This window comes from Pteropus medius, unplaced genomic scaffold (genome assembly GCF_902729225.1).
Source record: "Pteropus medius unplaced genomic scaffold, Ma_sr-lr_union100, whole genome shotgun sequence".
NCBI lineage: Eukaryota > Metazoa > Chordata > Mammalia > Chiroptera > Pteropodidae > Pteropus > Pteropus medius.
In genome coordinates, this window is record NW_024340693.1 from 3,053,525 (window position 1) to 3,070,736 (window position 17,212).

The 17,212-nt window shown below is 50.9% G+C and overlaps 1 protein-coding gene and 2 non-coding genes across 4 annotated transcripts; 2 read left to right on the forward strand and 1 right to left on the reverse strand.

Annotated features, from left to right (window-relative positions):
- The first annotated feature begins 3,055 nt into the window (after window positions 1-3,055).
- On the forward strand, window positions 3,056-3,128 carry TRNAA-CGC (transfer RNA alanine (anticodon CGC)). Its single transcript has one exon. It is a non-coding gene; the product is annotated as a tRNA-Ala (tRNA).
- A 9-nt stretch (window positions 3,129-3,137) lies between these two features.
- Window positions 3,138-3,256, forward strand: LOC120603196 (5S ribosomal RNA). The gene has a single exon (XR_005652970.1). It is a non-coding gene; the product is annotated as a 5S ribosomal RNA (ribosomal RNA).
- Window positions 3,257-12,992: 9,736 nt separating this feature from the next.
- RASL11A (RAS like family 11 member A) lies at window positions 12,993-15,279 on the reverse strand. 2 transcript variants are annotated; one of them, XM_039862859.1, is made up of 4 exons: window positions 15,109-15,279; window positions 14,763-14,819; window positions 14,574-14,653; window positions 12,997-13,676 (listed from the first exon to the last, which is right to left on the reverse strand). In XM_039862859.1, the coding sequence occupies exons 1-4, from the start codon at window positions 15,215-15,217 to the stop codon at window positions 13,209-13,211; spliced, it is 714 nt and encodes a 237-aa protein (XP_039718793.1). In that variant the 5' UTR covers window positions 15,218-15,279; the 3' UTR covers window positions 12,997-13,208. The 2 variants fall into 2 exon arrangements, with proteins under 2 accessions (XP_039718794.1, XP_039718793.1); XM_039862860.1 differs by lacking the exon at window positions 15,109-15,279 and having other exon boundaries at window positions 12,993-13,719; window positions 14,763-14,796.
- Window positions 15,280-17,212: the final 1,933 nt, after the last annotated feature.

Here is a 17,212-nt window from a genome sequence, read left to right on the forward strand (position 1 = left end):
CCAAAGATGGGTTAGGACCATGGTCAGCAACACACTCGTGGGTCGTCCTTCGTTTCTTGGGGTCTACATCACGCTGCCTTCAATAAGGACGCTACTCGACAAGCATCGGATGAACAAAGGAAGGGAGAGCAAGCGAGCAGCGAGTCGCGACTGAATTCATGGGCACAGTGCTGAGTGTCTGGACAGGCCCAGCTCTCCACTGGTCCTGGGAGCCTGGGCGGCTCCTCCTTCTGCTGCCCATCTCCTTCAAGGGCAGCGAAAGGATGCAAGGCGGCGACCAGTCACTCGCCCTAGGCCGGACAGGTCGCATACGGTGCCTCGGTTCCTCTCAGGCTCCACCACCGTCAGAGGACAGAACTAAGCCTCAGAGAGGTGACATACTTTCCCAAAGCCACCCAGCGAGTAAGTGGCAGAGCCAGGATTCAGCCCAAGTCCACTCGATTCCAAAGTCCCCTCCGGCACCCCATGTCACTAAATAGCAAGACCGTGCCAGCCTTAAACCTAGCCGTCGAATGAAGATTTAACTAACAGGCAGCCTGACAAAAGCGTCATCAGTACAATTCACAACACGTTGCACTAACCCATCTTTATTGCAGATCCAAAAGCTAAATCGGGAAGAGTTTTTATTCGTTCAGTCTTTTCTTTGTTCAATTTTTTACATTCAATGTGGCCTGTTAGTTTGTTTTTTTGTTGTTGTTTTGTTTTTGTTTTGATGCTTAGATTTTCCCTAATTGTAATTAAGGGTAAAGAAATCAACATTCACTCTGCTTTTTTAGGAGCTGTAGTTCCTGCTCGGTTCACGAAAGAAACACCTTCTTTACCAAAGGATGCCAGCTAATAAAGGTAGAAGAAGTAATAGAATAGGGAAATGACCGTTTTTCAGCTCCCCGTGGAATAACCCATGCAGGCCAGAACCATCCATGACAGCTACGACCACTGCGTGAAAGGTCGTGGGAAGCTAGGACCTTGTGGTCATTACCAAGCATCGTCTCTGCCCACTTGAAGAAAACAACCTGCTTTCACAAAGAAAGCCCCACCAAAGGAGCAGACTTAGCATCCCCAACAAGGGCACACCCTGGTGTCCTACCTCCCAATGCGACCCGACAGGAAGTATTCAGTATCACCTCAGAGGTACTTTCTCCAGATTAGTTGAACGTGCATTTAACCAAGCCTTTAGACCTAACTTACAGCACACAGGAGATTCAATACCTAGAGTATCAAGGAAATGAGACTCCAAGGAAACGATTAGACACGTGGGACATTCTACAAGATAAACTAGACTAGTCTCTTCAGAAAATCAATATAAGGGAAAGCAGGTCGATGGTTGCCTGGGACAATGAGCAGAGGGTGGGTGACTGCGAAGGGGCACGAAGTCGCCTTTCAGGGTGATAGACATGTTTATCTTGATTCGGGTGATGGTTACATTGGTATATACATCTGTCAAAACTTATGAACGGTACACTTAAAGTGACCGCATTTTATAGATTTAAATTACACCTCAACAGAGTTGATTTTTACAACAAAAACAAAACACCCCTCACGCAAAAAAAAGATCATGCAACAATCTGTTCATATTTAAATAGACCGAAGAGCTATTATAAACAGATATGCTGAGAGAAACTTGTTTAGATCTGGGCTTGAAAAAAATGAACAACTAAAAAAGACATTTTGGGGATAACTAGGAGAATTTAAATATGCATCGGATGTTAGCTCGCAATGAGGAATTTTAAATGTTTTCTTATGGTTATGTGGGGTCATTTCTTATTATTAGAAGATGCCTGCTGAGCTATTTGAGAGAGCAACGTCATGTCTCTAGCTTAATTTCCAGATATACAAGAATATGGAGAAAGATCTAGAGGGTATAGAAGAATATGGAGAAAGTTAAAGCAAATATAGCAAAAAGTTAACAGCAGTTGACTCTGGGTAGAAGGAGTACAGATACTCATTGCGCCAACCTTTTGCCAATTCTGTAATTTCGACATTTTTAATAATAAAAATATCGAAGATGGTGAATGCCAGTCGAGTGGCGATGGCTCCTGTGGTTGGAAGTCAGTCTTCAGCAAGGAGCCACCCCTGTCTGCGGTGTGAGGCTATGATGGTGGACGTTCGTCCTTAAACATTTGCTAGAACCCGTAGGATGCGCAAGGCCAAGAGGGAGCCCTGACGTGGGCCACGGACTTGTGTGGATAACGAGCCTGTAAATGTCCATTTGTCAGTTGTAACTAAGGTATCGCTCCGTGCAAGGTGCCGGCCGAGCGGAGGCTGAGTGTGCTGGGGACAAGGGCGTTCGTGGGAACTCCGTGTGCTTTCCGCTCGACTTTGCCGTGGACCTCAGACCGCCCTAAAAAGTCGATCGACATGACGTTCGAGTCGACGAACCTGTCCACGTTCACTGGTTTAAATCGTCAATGATGATTGGCTTGGAGAATCGTCCTAAATTGGGTTATCACGACATCATATAAACCTCCGAAAGACACTATAACACGCAGCTCGATGTGCGTGGTAAACGGGAGAAGCCGGAGCCTCCTGCCCGGCCTGTGTTGAAGATAAACAGGGAGTGGTAAAAATGACAACTCAGAGTGATAAAAAGAAATAATTTCGTCAGGGAAAATCTTGGGTGAAGTGACTGATTTGATGGGTGGGACCAACGCCACATGATCTTGCAATTCCATTCTCATTCATTTCAAAATTTCCTTCCATTTTGTCTTTTTCTCTCTCGGCAGGATGTTTAAACATGTTCCGATGGCCACAAAGTGTTCTTTAAATAATTCAAGCGGGATGCCACCTGTGCCACTTCGAGATTTCACACCATTGTCATCTGTATCTGTCTTCACCGCTTCTGGAAGGACAGACACCGTTTAGGGACAAGGCTCAAGCGCAGTAAATTCCAGATCATGGCGAGGGTCATCAGAAACCCCATCAGCCCTGCCAGCATGTTCCCACTCCATGCTGGGGGGCGTGGGGCCGTGATTCATTCCCGCTGCAGGGAAGCTGCCTACACTGCCTTAAGGGACCAGGAGTTCCCGGGCTTGCTCCTTAGAAGTTTCTGGGGCATGGTTCCATAGCATAGCGGTGAGCACGTCTGCTTCGCACGCAGAAGGCCCTGGGTTCGCGCCCCAGTGGAGCCACGGTCCCTGGTCTCCGGCCATGCCACCCTGAACAAACCCGATCCCGTCTGATCTCGGAAGCTAAGCAGGGTGGGGCCTGGTTAGTACTTGGATGGGAGACCACCTAGGAAGACCAGGTGCTGTAGGCATAAATAATAATTAAAAAAAAAAAAAAGAAGAAGAAGAAGCTTCTGCTTCTCACTGCACCCAAATCAGTGATCCTTTGAAGAGGTAGAGTGTGGGCAGTATCCCTCTCAGTCTCCTGCCAAGTCAAGCAGTCACCACACTCCTCCCCACTGGTCAAGAATTTCTTCTGGAATCCCTCTTGCCTGGGGAAGACCTAGCAGGGTCCCTGAGAAACTGCAGCCTTCTTTAAAAGGCCAAACCCTAAGATCTCCAGAATGCCGATGCCTTCCTGCTGTAGAGACAGACTGTCACCATCCGATACCCATTCTTCTATTTTGCCTTAGGGATAAAACTTCGATATCAGGAGGGGTGGCAAAGCACACGGAGAAAAGACTACATTTCCCAGCTTCCCTTGCAGCTATGTGTGGCCATATGACTAACGAGATATAAATGTAAGTGTTGGGTTAGACTTCTGGAAACGTTAATTCATTAAAACTAGGTCATTTGGCATGCTCCTTCCTGCTGCCTGGGACTTAGACGGCCAGTGCTCCAGCGGCTTTCCTGGACCGCGAGGAGTCCCTGAGGATGAGAGCCACACCCTAGCTAAAAGGACAGAAAGATTACAGGTTTCTGGGTCTCAGAGGGACATGGAACTACCACCCCAGCCCAAGGCAGCTAACCTGGACTTTTTTTTTTTAACAAATCGACTTCATATTCACCAGCTTTTCTGAATATGAGTTATATCTGTCCCGCTTTCCCAATGTGATGTGTGTAATAAATTCATTCTCCCTTTGCGAAGGGCACCCGTCTAAGTCCCAGGCAGCAGGAAGGAGCATGCCAAACGACCTAGCTTTCATGAATTAACGTTTCCAGAAGTCTAACCCAACACTTACATTTATATCTCGTTAGTCATATGGCCACACATAGCTGCAAGGGAAGCTGGGAAATGTAGTCTTTTCTCCGTGTATCAGCTAGTGCTGGTACTTCATGAAAACCGAGAAGAGGGCATTTCGAAGGCCTCGTTAGTACTGCTGGCCTTAAAAATAAAACAACCGGTTACTTTTGACCAGCAGAAATGGGTGTCTTTGGGAACAACAGAAGACCGCGATTCAGGACAAAGAGGAACATGGTATAATAAAAACTCCAAGCAAGTCTAACACACAAAGGAGAGGAGTAGTACTTGCTAGAGAGAAAAGGAGGTTGGGAGGGGGTATTTTGAAGGAAAGTCCATGGGAGGAAAGTAAGCATCATGCTGATGGCTTCTCATCAGTTGACTGGTGATGGTTCCCACTGGCCTCGAGGCTGAGCGAGAAGAAATCTTCCTTCTGCTGGGGTGACAGAGACACTTCCTGTTGGAAACGCAAGGTTCCTCTCTTCCTGTTGGCGTCTTTGATTGACGTGCGGTGGTAGCTCCTCCTTCTGGCCTCCTGACTCCTCTTCGAATGAGGTTTCCTTTGTTCAGTCTCGCAGGACATAATTATTGGCTGAGAGCTGACGACTCACCTAAAATCCTTTTTTAACCCCGGAATATAGAGGGAGAGGGAAGAGGGCTGTTTTCGTATAAACGGAAATGGCACAGACAAGACATTCTCTCTCCCTGGACCTCACGGAGGGTGCAGCTCAGCAGCCTGCACGGTGAAGGAAGCAACGGGGGAGGGTCCCTATCATTGCAAACTGTGGGGGGAGGTGTTGGGAGATGAGGAAGGTAGGAGAGCACGCACACACACGCACGCACGCTTTGGGGTCTCTGCTTCCGTGGTGTGCTAAAGGCTTCAGCACCCGTCAGCTCTTTGTGGTCCCCTGCAACACCGTTTGTTAACTCTGCGAGCTAGAATCCTTCTCTCCCGCAATTCATAGCCTTCTCTGCAACCAGGCATCACTTAGCAAGGAAGGGGCCTCTCCACTAGGGACAATCCATTTTTCTTTTCAGCTGTGTTTGTGGCCCATGTCGTGTAATGCTTTGTAATTCTTCCTTTGTGCAACTAAAGAGGCAAAGGAGGACATCGTACTTCACGAATAGAACTAAAGCATTCAGTCTTCCTCTCTGGAAGAAAGACGCAGTGTAATAAATTCCCACATCGTTTAAAGAAATAAGATCATTGCTATTCTCCCCAGAGATTAATACTCATAAAAGCTTTATATTGGAGGCTTTTTGGAAGGATCCGTCATCCAATAAGGTGGTAACTCAGAACTAGAAAAATAATGTCATGGATCGTGGTCTCCTCCATTTCGGGCTCAGGATAATTAACCTGTGAGATAGTTGGGTGTCTCCACTTCTCCCAATTGTCACAGGTGAGCCGTCAGGCGCTCCCTCCTGCTTCTTTCGTGTGAAGTCGGGAATTTCAAAAGATAAGCAGATTCTTAGATCCAGAGGAGTGTTCAGACTTCTCAAAGAGACTTATGCAAATCAACCTCATAGAGTAAACCCGTCCTGACCATCCCCTCGGAAGCTTTGTGATTTGAAACCACTATGATAATTACTCCTTTTTCTCTCTATTGTTTTGCTATTATAAGTTCTCTTACCATAAGCAATGCAATAAATATCCAATAGAAATTCCTAAGAACGTCAGTATTATAAAGGAAAGCCATACAAAGCAAAACTTTTTAAATTCCGTGACATGGAGCCACTAAAAAAAGAGGGGGAAAAAAACCCTCTTGTAATAAGAAAACGGCAATTTCAAGTTAATATGAAAGGTCAATATCAAATCCGAAGTCGCATCTGGACTAGCAGATGTTTTCCGTTCAAAAAATGTCCAAAAATGCAAAACCACATCCTGCTTTTTTCGATGGCTCTCATGACTGCTCAAGTGTTCATGTGTTTAAACTTTGCTGAAATGTCGAACGCTGTCATCAGAAAAAGGACAATCCTGGAGAAGGAGTCTGAACGAGCGAGCTTTGTGCACGCTGGGAAGAGGCAAAGCTCTTCCCTAGATTGTACGGTGGTTTCCACCATTGACATTGGCATCAGCCTCCCCCTCTCCAGGGGGACTGTGAACCAGGACTGTCTCCAGAACAAGGATGGACACTTATTTGCAGTTCTCGGGGGGGGTGGGGAAGGAACGTATGGTGTCAAACTACCAACCCTACTCCACGTTGAAAATAATACAAAACTTGCAATATTTAAGACAGGATGTAAAGAGTGTCACAAGACCCCCCAAAAGCATGGAACTTGCACACGATTGTATTAGGCAGGTAAATTGGTTCGTAAGTCGACGATTTGGCTTTTCAAAAAAAAAAATATGAACTGGAGAAAATACCTCTGGAAGGAGGTAGAAAAAACAAGGAGATGCTTGTCGGCTTCAGGAGAGTGTGTCTGGGCGGCTAGAATCAGACCTGAGAGAGACTGACCTTTCACGGTGTGTCAAAAAGGAGAACGATTCCGAAAGACATCGGAGGAGGCATTAGATGTAGTAGCAAACAAACAAAACGAATCGCCAAAGAGTGGCCGAACTGTGGCTGACAGGCGATACTGTTTGTGATGACCACGGCCTGTGACTCGGCGGTCCAGCCTGCCTTGACTTCCAGGACCGGGCACACCTCTGCCTCTGCCTCTGCCTCTCTGATACTCCTCCTTGGCCCTGTCACCGGCCTCTCTTCTTCGCCCACCCATTAACTGTCACTGCTCTGTCATCGACTCCGACTCCATCCTTGGTTTTCTTCCCACGGCACACCTCATTCTTCACAAATGCATTCCCTCCCAAGTCTGTCCCCGAGTTTCAAAAGCTGTACCCTAGTCCCCCAATATCTCAGCACGTGTGCCCTGCGGGCTTCTCGGTCTCCGTGCGCCAGCCTCTGAATGCCTCTAAAAGTCAAGGGAAGATGTTTGGGGCCCCGTGAAGGGAGCTGTCTCCACGTGGGGCTGTGCCGGACCAGGCTTAAACGACTCAGTAGACAATAGATCGTGGGTTTGATTGAGGGGGGATCGATGCGCTGTGTTCACCACTACATCTCCCACGACTTACGAGCGCCTAACGCCTGTCCGTTTGTTGGGTAGAAGAAAGAGAAGGAGTAAAAGAGAGAAAGACAGAGAGGGTGGGAGGGAGCCAGGGATGGGAGGAACAAAGACACGACCTTGACTGAAAAATCAGCTATTTTATCAATGTGGGACCTTGGAGGGAGGACTCGGCCTCCCAGCCTCCTGGCCTCCCATCTCCAAGCCTCAGTGTCCTCATCTGTGAAAGGAAGCACCCATTCGGGGTCCTCGTGGGGGCTGAATGAGATACGATATGGGGAATGCTCAGCGCAGGGCCTTGACCTGGAATGAGGGCCCATAGATGCTGTCGTGATTCTTATCGAGGAGGGTCCTGTAGCTGGTGAGGACCGAGGGTTTGAAACGTGCCCGTTTAACCCTACGGCCAAGCTCTTTCTCTCTGCCATTGCTCCCGCTGCGGCCATGTGTGTAAAGGAAGCTCTCCAGGCACAACCCAGGCTCCCACTTGTCTCCTGAGAGACCTGTCAACGGCCACACAGAGCTCCGTCCGCTCTGGTGGGCTCAGTGTGTCCTGAGAACAACCAGAGGTCTGTCTACCGGCGACTGCTTCTGTGCACTTGCTAAAACCTCTTCACGGATCACGGGCTCTGACACACGAAAGGAGGATCAGGCAGAACCATCGAGATGCACGCGGCCTGTTCCAAACCTCGAGGAAATCAGCCCGAATCACCGTCCTTGTCAGCCGAGCCTTTCGGCAGCATTGGAAGATGCTGCTCGCAGCGGCAGACCAGACTGCTCGGGCAGCGAGAGGGAACAGGAAGCTCGGGGCATCGGCTGTCCCCTCCGCTGACTCGGTGTCGGGGACACTATGCCACACCAGATGCAGGGACACGAGAACAGCCGATCCCAGCAGGAGGCATGGCAGCCGAGGAATTCCAGCGCCCGAGTCTGGTCACGGAGCACTCGCCCCTTCCCCAAGGCCCGGCGAGACTTCCGGCCTCAGTGCCCCTCAGGGAGTACCTTAGGCCACCTAGTTCTCGCCACACCTCAAATCCCAAGCGACAGAGTCTTCGCCTTTCACAAGTCCCCCCAAACGTGTTGGCGTGCCCAGGCCTGCCCAGGGGGCTCAACCCTGAGCTGAAGGGAATTCTTGTCCCTTCCTGGAGCCAGGCCTCCTGGTTCCCTGGATTAGGTGGCTTTAGGCCTGTGGGTGACATCTCTGAGCCTCATCCAAAAGCTGAGCGTGGTAATGGTTCGACCTCGAAGAATTATGAAAACAGTTCAAGGTCCCGGCTCATAGTAGAGGATCAAGAATTGTTAAGTATTATCGCTGAAGGAGTAACCGATCCCCTGCAAATGCTCTTTTTCCCAGATTTGAAATGGGAGAAATCACGTCTTTCAAAGCAACTGCTCTGCCTTTTATAGTGAGCTCAAGAAGAGCTCCATTTCCCAAACCCGCTTTCCAACGTACCAACGTACTTTCACAAAAATAGTAAGACAACTACAACCTGCCAGGCACCTTGCATACATCATGCTCTGCCTGGTGGGTACTATTATCTCTATTTAAGACAAAAAACCTACAGTACACCGTGCCCGAGATCACACGTCCACCTCCATCAACGGGAAAACGGGAGTTTGAGCCCGATCAACCCACGCCTTGCAGCCTCCTTAAGGCTGATTAGTAACCGCCTGTCCATCACCAGTCAGGGCTCCTGAAACTTCTTTGTTTTTCCCGTTAAAAATCCATGTCAGTATTTCCAGGCAAAATCTGTTTACGTGAGTAAGCCTTGCAGTTCACAATGTTCCTCTGATTTAAATTGAGAATGTCAGTAAGAAATGGCAGGAAATAGCTCACAAATTTAACTCATTAATCCTGAACCAAACATAATCCTGCCCAAAAGAAACAGTCCTTTACAACTTGTAAAATAAGAAACTGTCCGTTTCTTCAGCAGGCTGCTTTCACACTCCTTGGGGTATTTGCCTTCGCTCCCCGCTCTGCTCCGATCTGCAGCCTCAGCTCATTTTGTGGACACCATCAGATTGGGATCAAAGCCGTAGTTCATCTTTCAGACCTTCTGCGGGCCCCCAACAGCATGGAACGCAAGGCTTTGCATGCAGGTTCTCAATAAATGACTTGCGATCACGCGAATCACTCTTGTGTTGGTCTTTCTAAAGACAGGAGGGAACTCAAAAGCCACGGCACCTGTTTGGTTCAGCCACCCCCGACGATCGATCGGACAGAGGGAAACCACCCCATTGCACTCGTGAGCTCTCCGAAAGTGTCGGTACGGGCTCCTTCATCTCCCTAAGGGTTCAGCTCAGCAAACGGTTTTATCAATCCTGTTTGGGACCAGACACTCTAACGGATGCTATCGAGCTGAAAAGAAAGAGCTATCCCTTCCTCATGGAGCTGGTTTTCTACTGCGTGGAGAAGTTCATGAGGACTGACTATATTTTTTCTAGAGTGAGCAAATTTCTACTCTGTAAGCTGAAAACTGTTCTGCTATCTTGGCTAATTAATCGATGTTTGGAAAATAATTGTTTGTTTGTTTGTTTGTTTTCCTATAGCACATCTATCTTATTGGGCATCAGAGCAGTTTACGATCGATTTTAATGAAGTCTCTCAAAATATTTCACCTTTTGGAGACAGATTGAAATGGCAAGAATAAATTATTGCTCAGCCAAATAACTTCACATCGTCACAAATTTGAATCGATAGCTTTGCGTAATGAGGAGTTGAAATTACAACACGTAGAAGGGGAAAAAAGCTAGTTGAGCCCCAAATTCGTGATTTAACCATCACCTTGCCTTTCCTGTTTGCTCTTTTGTTTACTGTCGCCTCCCGTAGTGATTTATTTTAATTTCTTTTAACTTAATTTCTCCCAGTAGATATTAATAAACTTTGGAACTTCCGTTCCAAACACAAGCAAAACAAATTTATTTTCTTCTGTTAGAATTGATTTATTTTTCCATTATTCGAGTCTGCTTTTCACGATTGGCGCACGAAGCACAGAACGTCCGCAGAATGTACAATTTAGCTCCCTGAATCCCGTCTATTTCCCCGAACTACACTGACCGGCACGTTAATTAGATCATTCTGCAGTTTTTGAGCAGAATGAGACCACGCCTTGACCGGGGTGGGGGAGGGAATGGGGGGGGCGGGAATCAGTGACCAGTGGAGACCTGGGACTTTCAAAGACGGAGCTCGAATGGGGGGAGGGGTCGTAAGGCGGGAGCTCCGCCTCCCTCACCTGGGCGGTTGCGACCCCCGATGCTGACACTCAGAGGTCAGGCAAAACGACCGGGTAAAAATGTGTAGACGCTGGCCTCTCACACCCGTCTGAGTTTTGAGCGTTCTGCCTCAGCAAGAGAATCCCACAGCCCTGCCCCCCATCATTCCTGAGGGGAGGGAGGTGGGCTCCTGGGCTTGGCTTCCTCTCTAAGGGCCTCCTGGACGTCCTGTCGAGCCCAAAGCTCAGATCCTCTTCCCGACACACTAATCCAGCAGCTTCCGCCCCGACAACTCCCTGCTCCTCTCTTCCAGTTCCAAGGCTGTCATCCCAGGAGCCTTCCTGATGTCCTCCAAACACCTGACCCCCGGGAGATTCCACTATCCTCAGGAGGAGGCCCAGAAAGAGACAGCAGTAATTGAAGGCCCTCTGACACCAGAGAGCCAGGTCCTGTGCTGGGCCAGGTCTGGGGACCAGGGAATAAAGGAAGAATTGTGGCCCTGGAGTGCGGTTACTGGTGATGCTGAGGACTGGACAAATACAGTGCGGAGCACTTTCTGCTTGGCTCCTGGCCTGCCTGCGTCCCTAAGGGCTGTCACTCCCTCTGGAACTGCCCTTTAACTCACTTTTGACTCCTCTGGTCCACAGTGTACTCTCCCCTGGAGAGCTCGAGGGTACTTCCTGTCCTCTACTTCCTGTCCCTGCTTGGAACTCTTGGAACTCCATTAGAGGCTGCCTTGGGACATCTCTTGTATTGTTCTTTAGCTGTCACATTATGATTTAACTTTATTCCGTGGGATATTTGATCTCAGCTCAAGGGCAGAGCAGCCCCTGGCACTGGGTGGCAATCTGGGCTGCTGCGGGCATAACAATGATTAGAAGGGGCAGTGTTTCTCGAGTCCACACCTACAGTGTTAAGATGTCGGGTGGGAAGCGAGGAACGGATGATGTTGGAAGGAACTCCTGTCGCTTTGAGAGTATGCAAACGAGCAAGAAAAATCAGGCGCTTTTTAAAAGATAATGGAATCTAAAATAATATTTTCCCTTCACTATTTGGATGCTCCTTTAGAACAAATTATCTAATTTTCTGAATCCTTCATAACCATTTGCACAGGTAGTTGCCCCTTGAGGATGGACAAAAGGGACGTGACCCTCGTAGGTCTAGACAGAGGTGTCTCGGGAAGGAAGGGTAATGGTCTGCAAAGGCCAGACACCGCGTATGTGTCACTTTCCGTCACTGCTAATAAAGGATCTCTAACTACTCAGAACCTGTTCTGTCTTTGCTCTGCACCAAGTGACAAAGCGTGCCGCCATGATCTCACATGATTGTCTCTTGGCACCGATAAATAATACATTCACTCACTTTCCATCCAATATTTACTGAAAACCTACCACTCCACTGGCGAGCACGGGGCTAGAAGCTTGGAATACAGAGTCGTAAACTGCAGTTACTGCCCTGGAGCATTGTTCTTTCTCAAGGAGGTGACAAGTAGCCCCGTGATGGGCTGGGTCACAACACAAATGGGACAGGGATAGAGGAAAACTCAGAGAAGACCCCCCGGAAACTGAATGTAGCGTGTGACTTGGGTCTTGGAAGATGAGTTAGCTGCGTTTTAGGTGGAGAAAAGGTGGAAATATTCAAGGCAGAGGGAATAGTTTGTGCCAATCAGGGAGTCGGGAAAGAGCTTCGTGGATGCTGAGAAAGGCAGACTGTTCTGCTGGGATGGAGTATGAGTTGTGTGTGCGTGTGCGTGTGTGTGTGCGCGCGTGTGTGTGCGTGCACGCACATGCACGTATACACACACAAATGGGTATGTCTTGGCAGAAGGCGATGATGAGGCTGGAGAGGTAGGGAATTATCCTGATGCCGTGCCTCATTTCCATTTTATCCAGTAGATACGGGGAAGCCAGCTGAGGATTTCCAATCACGGAAATCAAATGATTGGGGTCGGTTTCAGTAAGGCCGTTCTGGCGCGGAGAAAGAATTAGAGGGGTATCATTCCTGCCTCGACTCTCGCTTGCCGGTCTCGGCAAGAGCTGCAAAGCCTGGCAAGAGCGATGAATTGAGGCAGAGAAAATCGGAGAGAGAATTAACAGATCGCATACCCCGCAGAATGCGAGGGCCAGGGAGGCAGAGGAAAGACGAACTCCCGGATGATTCAAGTGCACTTAACAAAGGTGAGAAATGCGAAATGCAGGGAAAAGAGGATTCTTTTGCTTTTTTAAATAAGGGTGGGAAGGATAAACTTCCACTTGCACCGATAAACGGTAATTTTATGTCTGTAACTTCTGAGCATCAGTGCACAATGAACTCCTTTCCTTGAAAAATCACATGATAGCAATTTCATGCCTGTGCTGAAGTGCCCTAATTAAAGACATCCTGCTGTTATTCACATTTCTTTCCTCCTCCACATATTTTTCTTCCTCCCGCAACAGATTCCGTCTACTTAAACCCCTCTTGACAGAAAGACACCAATCGGAGTTCAGACTGAGGGCAAGCACCAAGCAGGTCTGGGCTCTGGTGCAGGTATGATTTCTATAAAAAGACATTTAAGAAACGAGGCACAATGTTGCCATTTTGCCTTTAATGGAAAAGTGGTTAGCAGTTACAGTAAAAAAAAAAAGAATCTTTTATTAAAAAAAGAAAAAAACTATGCAACTTCTAGACAATCACTGAATTTACACAGAGACTTGCAAACGGATAGTCTGTATAAAAAATAAACTCTGAATGTGTGATTGATTAAAAAGGGGGAACCCCCAGTCTTCTCAGCTGCACAAATGCAAAATAGGAAGGAGCCGGTCTGTCTGACAGGTTCACCCCAGTGCGGAGGGGGCTTTGGCTTTGTAAGACAGAGCCTGCTTGAAGCGCCTCTTCAGGTCCTGCATATTGGGAGAGCGTGGCCGGGGCATGATGGACACCCTTCTCCTCTCCCCGCCGGGGCCGTGCAGCTTGCTCACTTCTTTGCAGAGATGCTGAAACACATCACAGACGTCTTCGTAGTTTTCACTGGTGGAGATTTCGAGGAAGAGGCTGCCCAGCTCGTCGGCTAGTTGGATGCCGTCATCCGTCTGCACCTGCCTGGCGTGCAGGAGGTCCCCCTTGTTGCCCACGATGACGACGGGGGCCTTTGAGTCAGGGTGGACCTTCCGGATGTGCTGGTACAGTGGGCGGATGGACTGGTAGCTCTCGTAGTCTGTGATGGAGTAGACCAGCAGGAAGCCCTCTGCCCACTGCACGCACTTGGACAGGGCTTCGACCACCTGTGTCAGGCTGTCTGGGACCTGAGAAACAAACGGATCAAGGAAACCCTCCCGTGGGAGAGGGCTCCAAATCACATCACTAAGTACAGTTTTCAGATCCTGCCCAGCTTCTGCAGAAGGAAGCTTCAGACAGAAAGAGCAGAGACGTTCAGGAGAGCTCCCTGTCTGAGTTATTTTATTAGCGGTTACCAACGTGTTCCTTTTAAGCCCCTGGCTTAGCAGGTAGCCTCTGATGAATCGGGGGCTGAAGGAAGAATGCCTTCGTTGAGAACTTTCCAATCAGCATGTGGCAATTTTTAAAGAACTTACTGAGGATAAACAAAACTTTGAAAATAAGCCAAGATAAACATCTATTCCCAAAACCCATAAAAATATTTTTAGCATGTCCTTCTTGAGAACGTTACAGAAACACATTCTTTCTGTTCGTCCACAAGACCTCCCCTCCCTAGAAGGGAGGGCAAGAGTAACCTGTTAATCAAGTGACACCGCTGACGGGTGGCCCGGGGTTGTCTGAAGGCCGTTACTGGCTCCAGGCAAGAGGCAGAAACGGCGCTGGGCGGTCCTCGCTAGGGGAGCTGGCGCCGTCCAGGACCCCACCCCATTTTGTTGCTGGTCCCGTGGCCGAGCCTCTCAAAGAAGTGGCGAGACCCATCCCAGGAGCGACGCCCTAATAGCCTTGGAAAAAGGTTAAGCATCTCTCCCTGTCCCGAAGGTGGCGCGCAAGGGGGAAGCTGCCTCTAACCATCCGCCCTCGGCGCCCCCCAAACCCCAAGCCCCTGGGAGGGTTCCTAACTCCCCGCTGACTGGCCCGAGCCCACTCCTCCATCTAAACGCACGACAGGCGTGTTTAGACGTGTTCGTGCCCTATCCCCACTCCCCCTGCCGTGGCGCTTCGCGGGGAACTGGGCCTGTCCTTACCTGCATTTCCCCGGGGGTGTCCTGGATTTGCAAGGACAGCTGGTCGCCCTCGACCGAGACAAGGCGCGAATACAACTTGCCTGGAGAACGAAGAAGAGCCTGCTTTGAACATCTCAACCCTCCCCTCGCGAAGGAGAGGGAGGGGAGGGAGCCCGCCGCCGCGGCCGCCGGGCGCGCGCTTGTGCTAACCTGTATTCGGCTCATAGTCGCCAATGAATCTCTTGGTGAGGAAGCGCACTATCATGGCTGGAAAGGGGGGTGGGGGGGACAGGAAAATCAGCCGAAGGACCCGGACAAGGCTGCCAAACCCGGACCCTCGCGGGGACCCGGAGGGAGGGGGCTCCCGAGCCTTCGGTGGCGGGGACGGCCGCAGGGGCCCGACCTGCCGCACCGGCCCCGGTTCCGCAACAGGTGGACAGCGCACGGGCGGAGGCTCCGGGACGCAGCCGGGGAGCCCGGCGGGCGGGTTGGTCCCCGCGGCTCTGGCCCAGTCCCGAGATCCCCGGCCGCCCCGCGCTGTCCCCCGCGCACTCACCGCTCTTGCCCACGCGCCCGGCGCCCAGCACGGCCAGCTTGACGTCCTTGGGCAGGAGGACATCGGAGGAGGACTCGGGGATGGGCGAGAGCAGAAAGTGCCCGGACATGCTGGGCAGCCGCGTGGAGCGCGCGTCCCGCCGCGGAGACGGCCGAGCTGTCCCCGCGGGCGGCTTTTAAGCGGCCCCGCGTGCGGGAGGGCGCGGCGGCCGCCTCCGGCTCCTCCTCCGGCCCGGCCTCCCCGCGGCGGCGCGCGGGGGCGGGAGCAGAGATTGGGGACCGTCGCCGCGGGCGTGCGCACCGCCTCGCCACCTGGCGCGCTCCGCTCGGGCGCCGCGCGGCCCCGGGACCCCCGGCCTTGGAAACGCGGCCGCCGTCCCGAGCGCGCAGGGCGGGTCTCCCGCCCCCCACCCCGCAGGCACGACTCTGGGGCCCTGGACCAGTGGGTGAACCTGACGTCGGGTTTAGGAGCTGGGGGACGAAAGGAAGAGGGAAAATGCAATCGGTCCGATGTTTCCCCAACAGCGGGAGGAGAGAGTCCTGTCGAATGCTGCCCTTTGGATTGTCCCAAGGTGCCGAGGGGTGGCGTTAATAGGTGAAAAAGGGGGACGGGGGAAAGAGCCCCGAGTTACTACCAGTATAAGGGAGCTCGCAGCCACTGTGACCCGGACCCACATCTTTTAAGGCCCCTCGGGGGCAGTAGCTGCTTGCAGCTCGGTTGAATTGACTCATTAGTGGACACGCAAGCATTCCGTCCGCGGGGAGTTGGGGCGGGATGGGGGAAGGGGTGACAGGACATAAAATACAGACAGGCTCCATTTGAGGGCCCAGCACGGGAGGGCAGAGCCGCGCGATTCTGTCTTCGCAGGTTGGAAAACCTTCGTGTTTCTGGCCTCCCGTGTCCCAGCCTCCTATGTCCAGTTCCCTATTTACAGCCCTCTCCGCCGCCCATACTCGTCCCTTCCTCTATCCTGGTTGATTCGAGGGACAAACTGCACAAAACCAGTTGGCTTAAAACAATAGTGCCTCCTAGGTGCTCTCAAATCTCAAGGTCAAAGCGGCGTTATCCTACTCTAGGCCAGGCTGGGCTGATCTTGGCTGGGTTGATCTTGGCTGGGCTCTTTCATGCATCTGCAGAGAGCTGGCAGGAGGTGGGGGGTGGCATCATCTGGCAGGCATGACTCTCTTCAGCCAGCAGGTTGGCCAAGGGTTTGTTCTCATGGTGGCTGAGAAGGGTCCCAAGGGACAAGGACTCTCGAGGCCGAGGCTGGGAGGTGGAACCCATCACCTCTGCTACATTGTTGGCCAGAGCAAGTCATGACGCTCCAAATTCAAGTGGCGGCGAAAGACACGCCACTCCCTGGTGGAGGGAGCTGCGGAGAGGCAGACACCCTGGAAAGGGCTGGGATGCAGAGGGGGTAGTGAATGGGGTCCACCTTTGCGGCTGTCGGCAGTGACAAGTGTGCCTCCACCCACCCAGTAGCCCAGCGACCCGTGAGTCGTCCTTGACTCAGCTGCTCTCACTTCACAGGGGTTCATTTCCACGTTCCATCGTTTCTTGGTGTCTCCTCCCCACCCCCATGGCTCTCTTCACTTCTCAATTGAAGCATCCTGAATAATCCTGAATAGATGGCGACTAGTTTACGCGTTCCTCCCTCGGGGAAGCGTCCTCTGACCACCGCTGCCAGCCACACCCCTATCTCCCAGTTATTCTCAGGGCACCCTTGGCAGGCACTCGACTGTCACTACTTTCCGGTGGGATGTTTATTTCACTTGTCACCAGGAGGGCAGGGACTCTAGCTTGTGTCCTTAGTAGACAGCCCATAGTGGTACACAGGACTTACGAGGTCCCGATTAAATGTTCACTGCCTTTGTGAATGAACAAACGAGTGAATGATGATGTCTTCGCTGTGTGAACTGGAAAAGACAGAAATCATGTGTGTAACCACTACCCTGATTCCTTGGTTCTGAGAACAACCTGCTCTCAGGAGCAGGTGTCCCAGGAAATGTCCCGAGATGAACTGCCGAGTATCAGCTACACGGACTGTTGGCCGGTCACAGGGCCAGCCCCTCCCGTTAAAATTCAGCTGCACTGGAAACACACG

Coding starts and splice junctions, on each gene's coding strand:
- RASL11A (XM_039862859.1), bottom strand. CDS start 15,217: ATGTCCGGGCACTTTCTGCTCTCGCCCATCCCCGAGTCCTCCTCCGAT. Junction 14,820..15,108: donor CGGGCGCGTGGGCAAGAGCG/GTGAGTGCGCGG, acceptor CCCCCTTTCCAG/CCATGATAGTGCGCTTCCTC. Junction 14,654..14,762: donor CGACTATGAGCCGAATACAG/GTTAGCACAAGC, acceptor TTCGTTCTCCAG/GCAAGTTGTATTCGCGCCTT.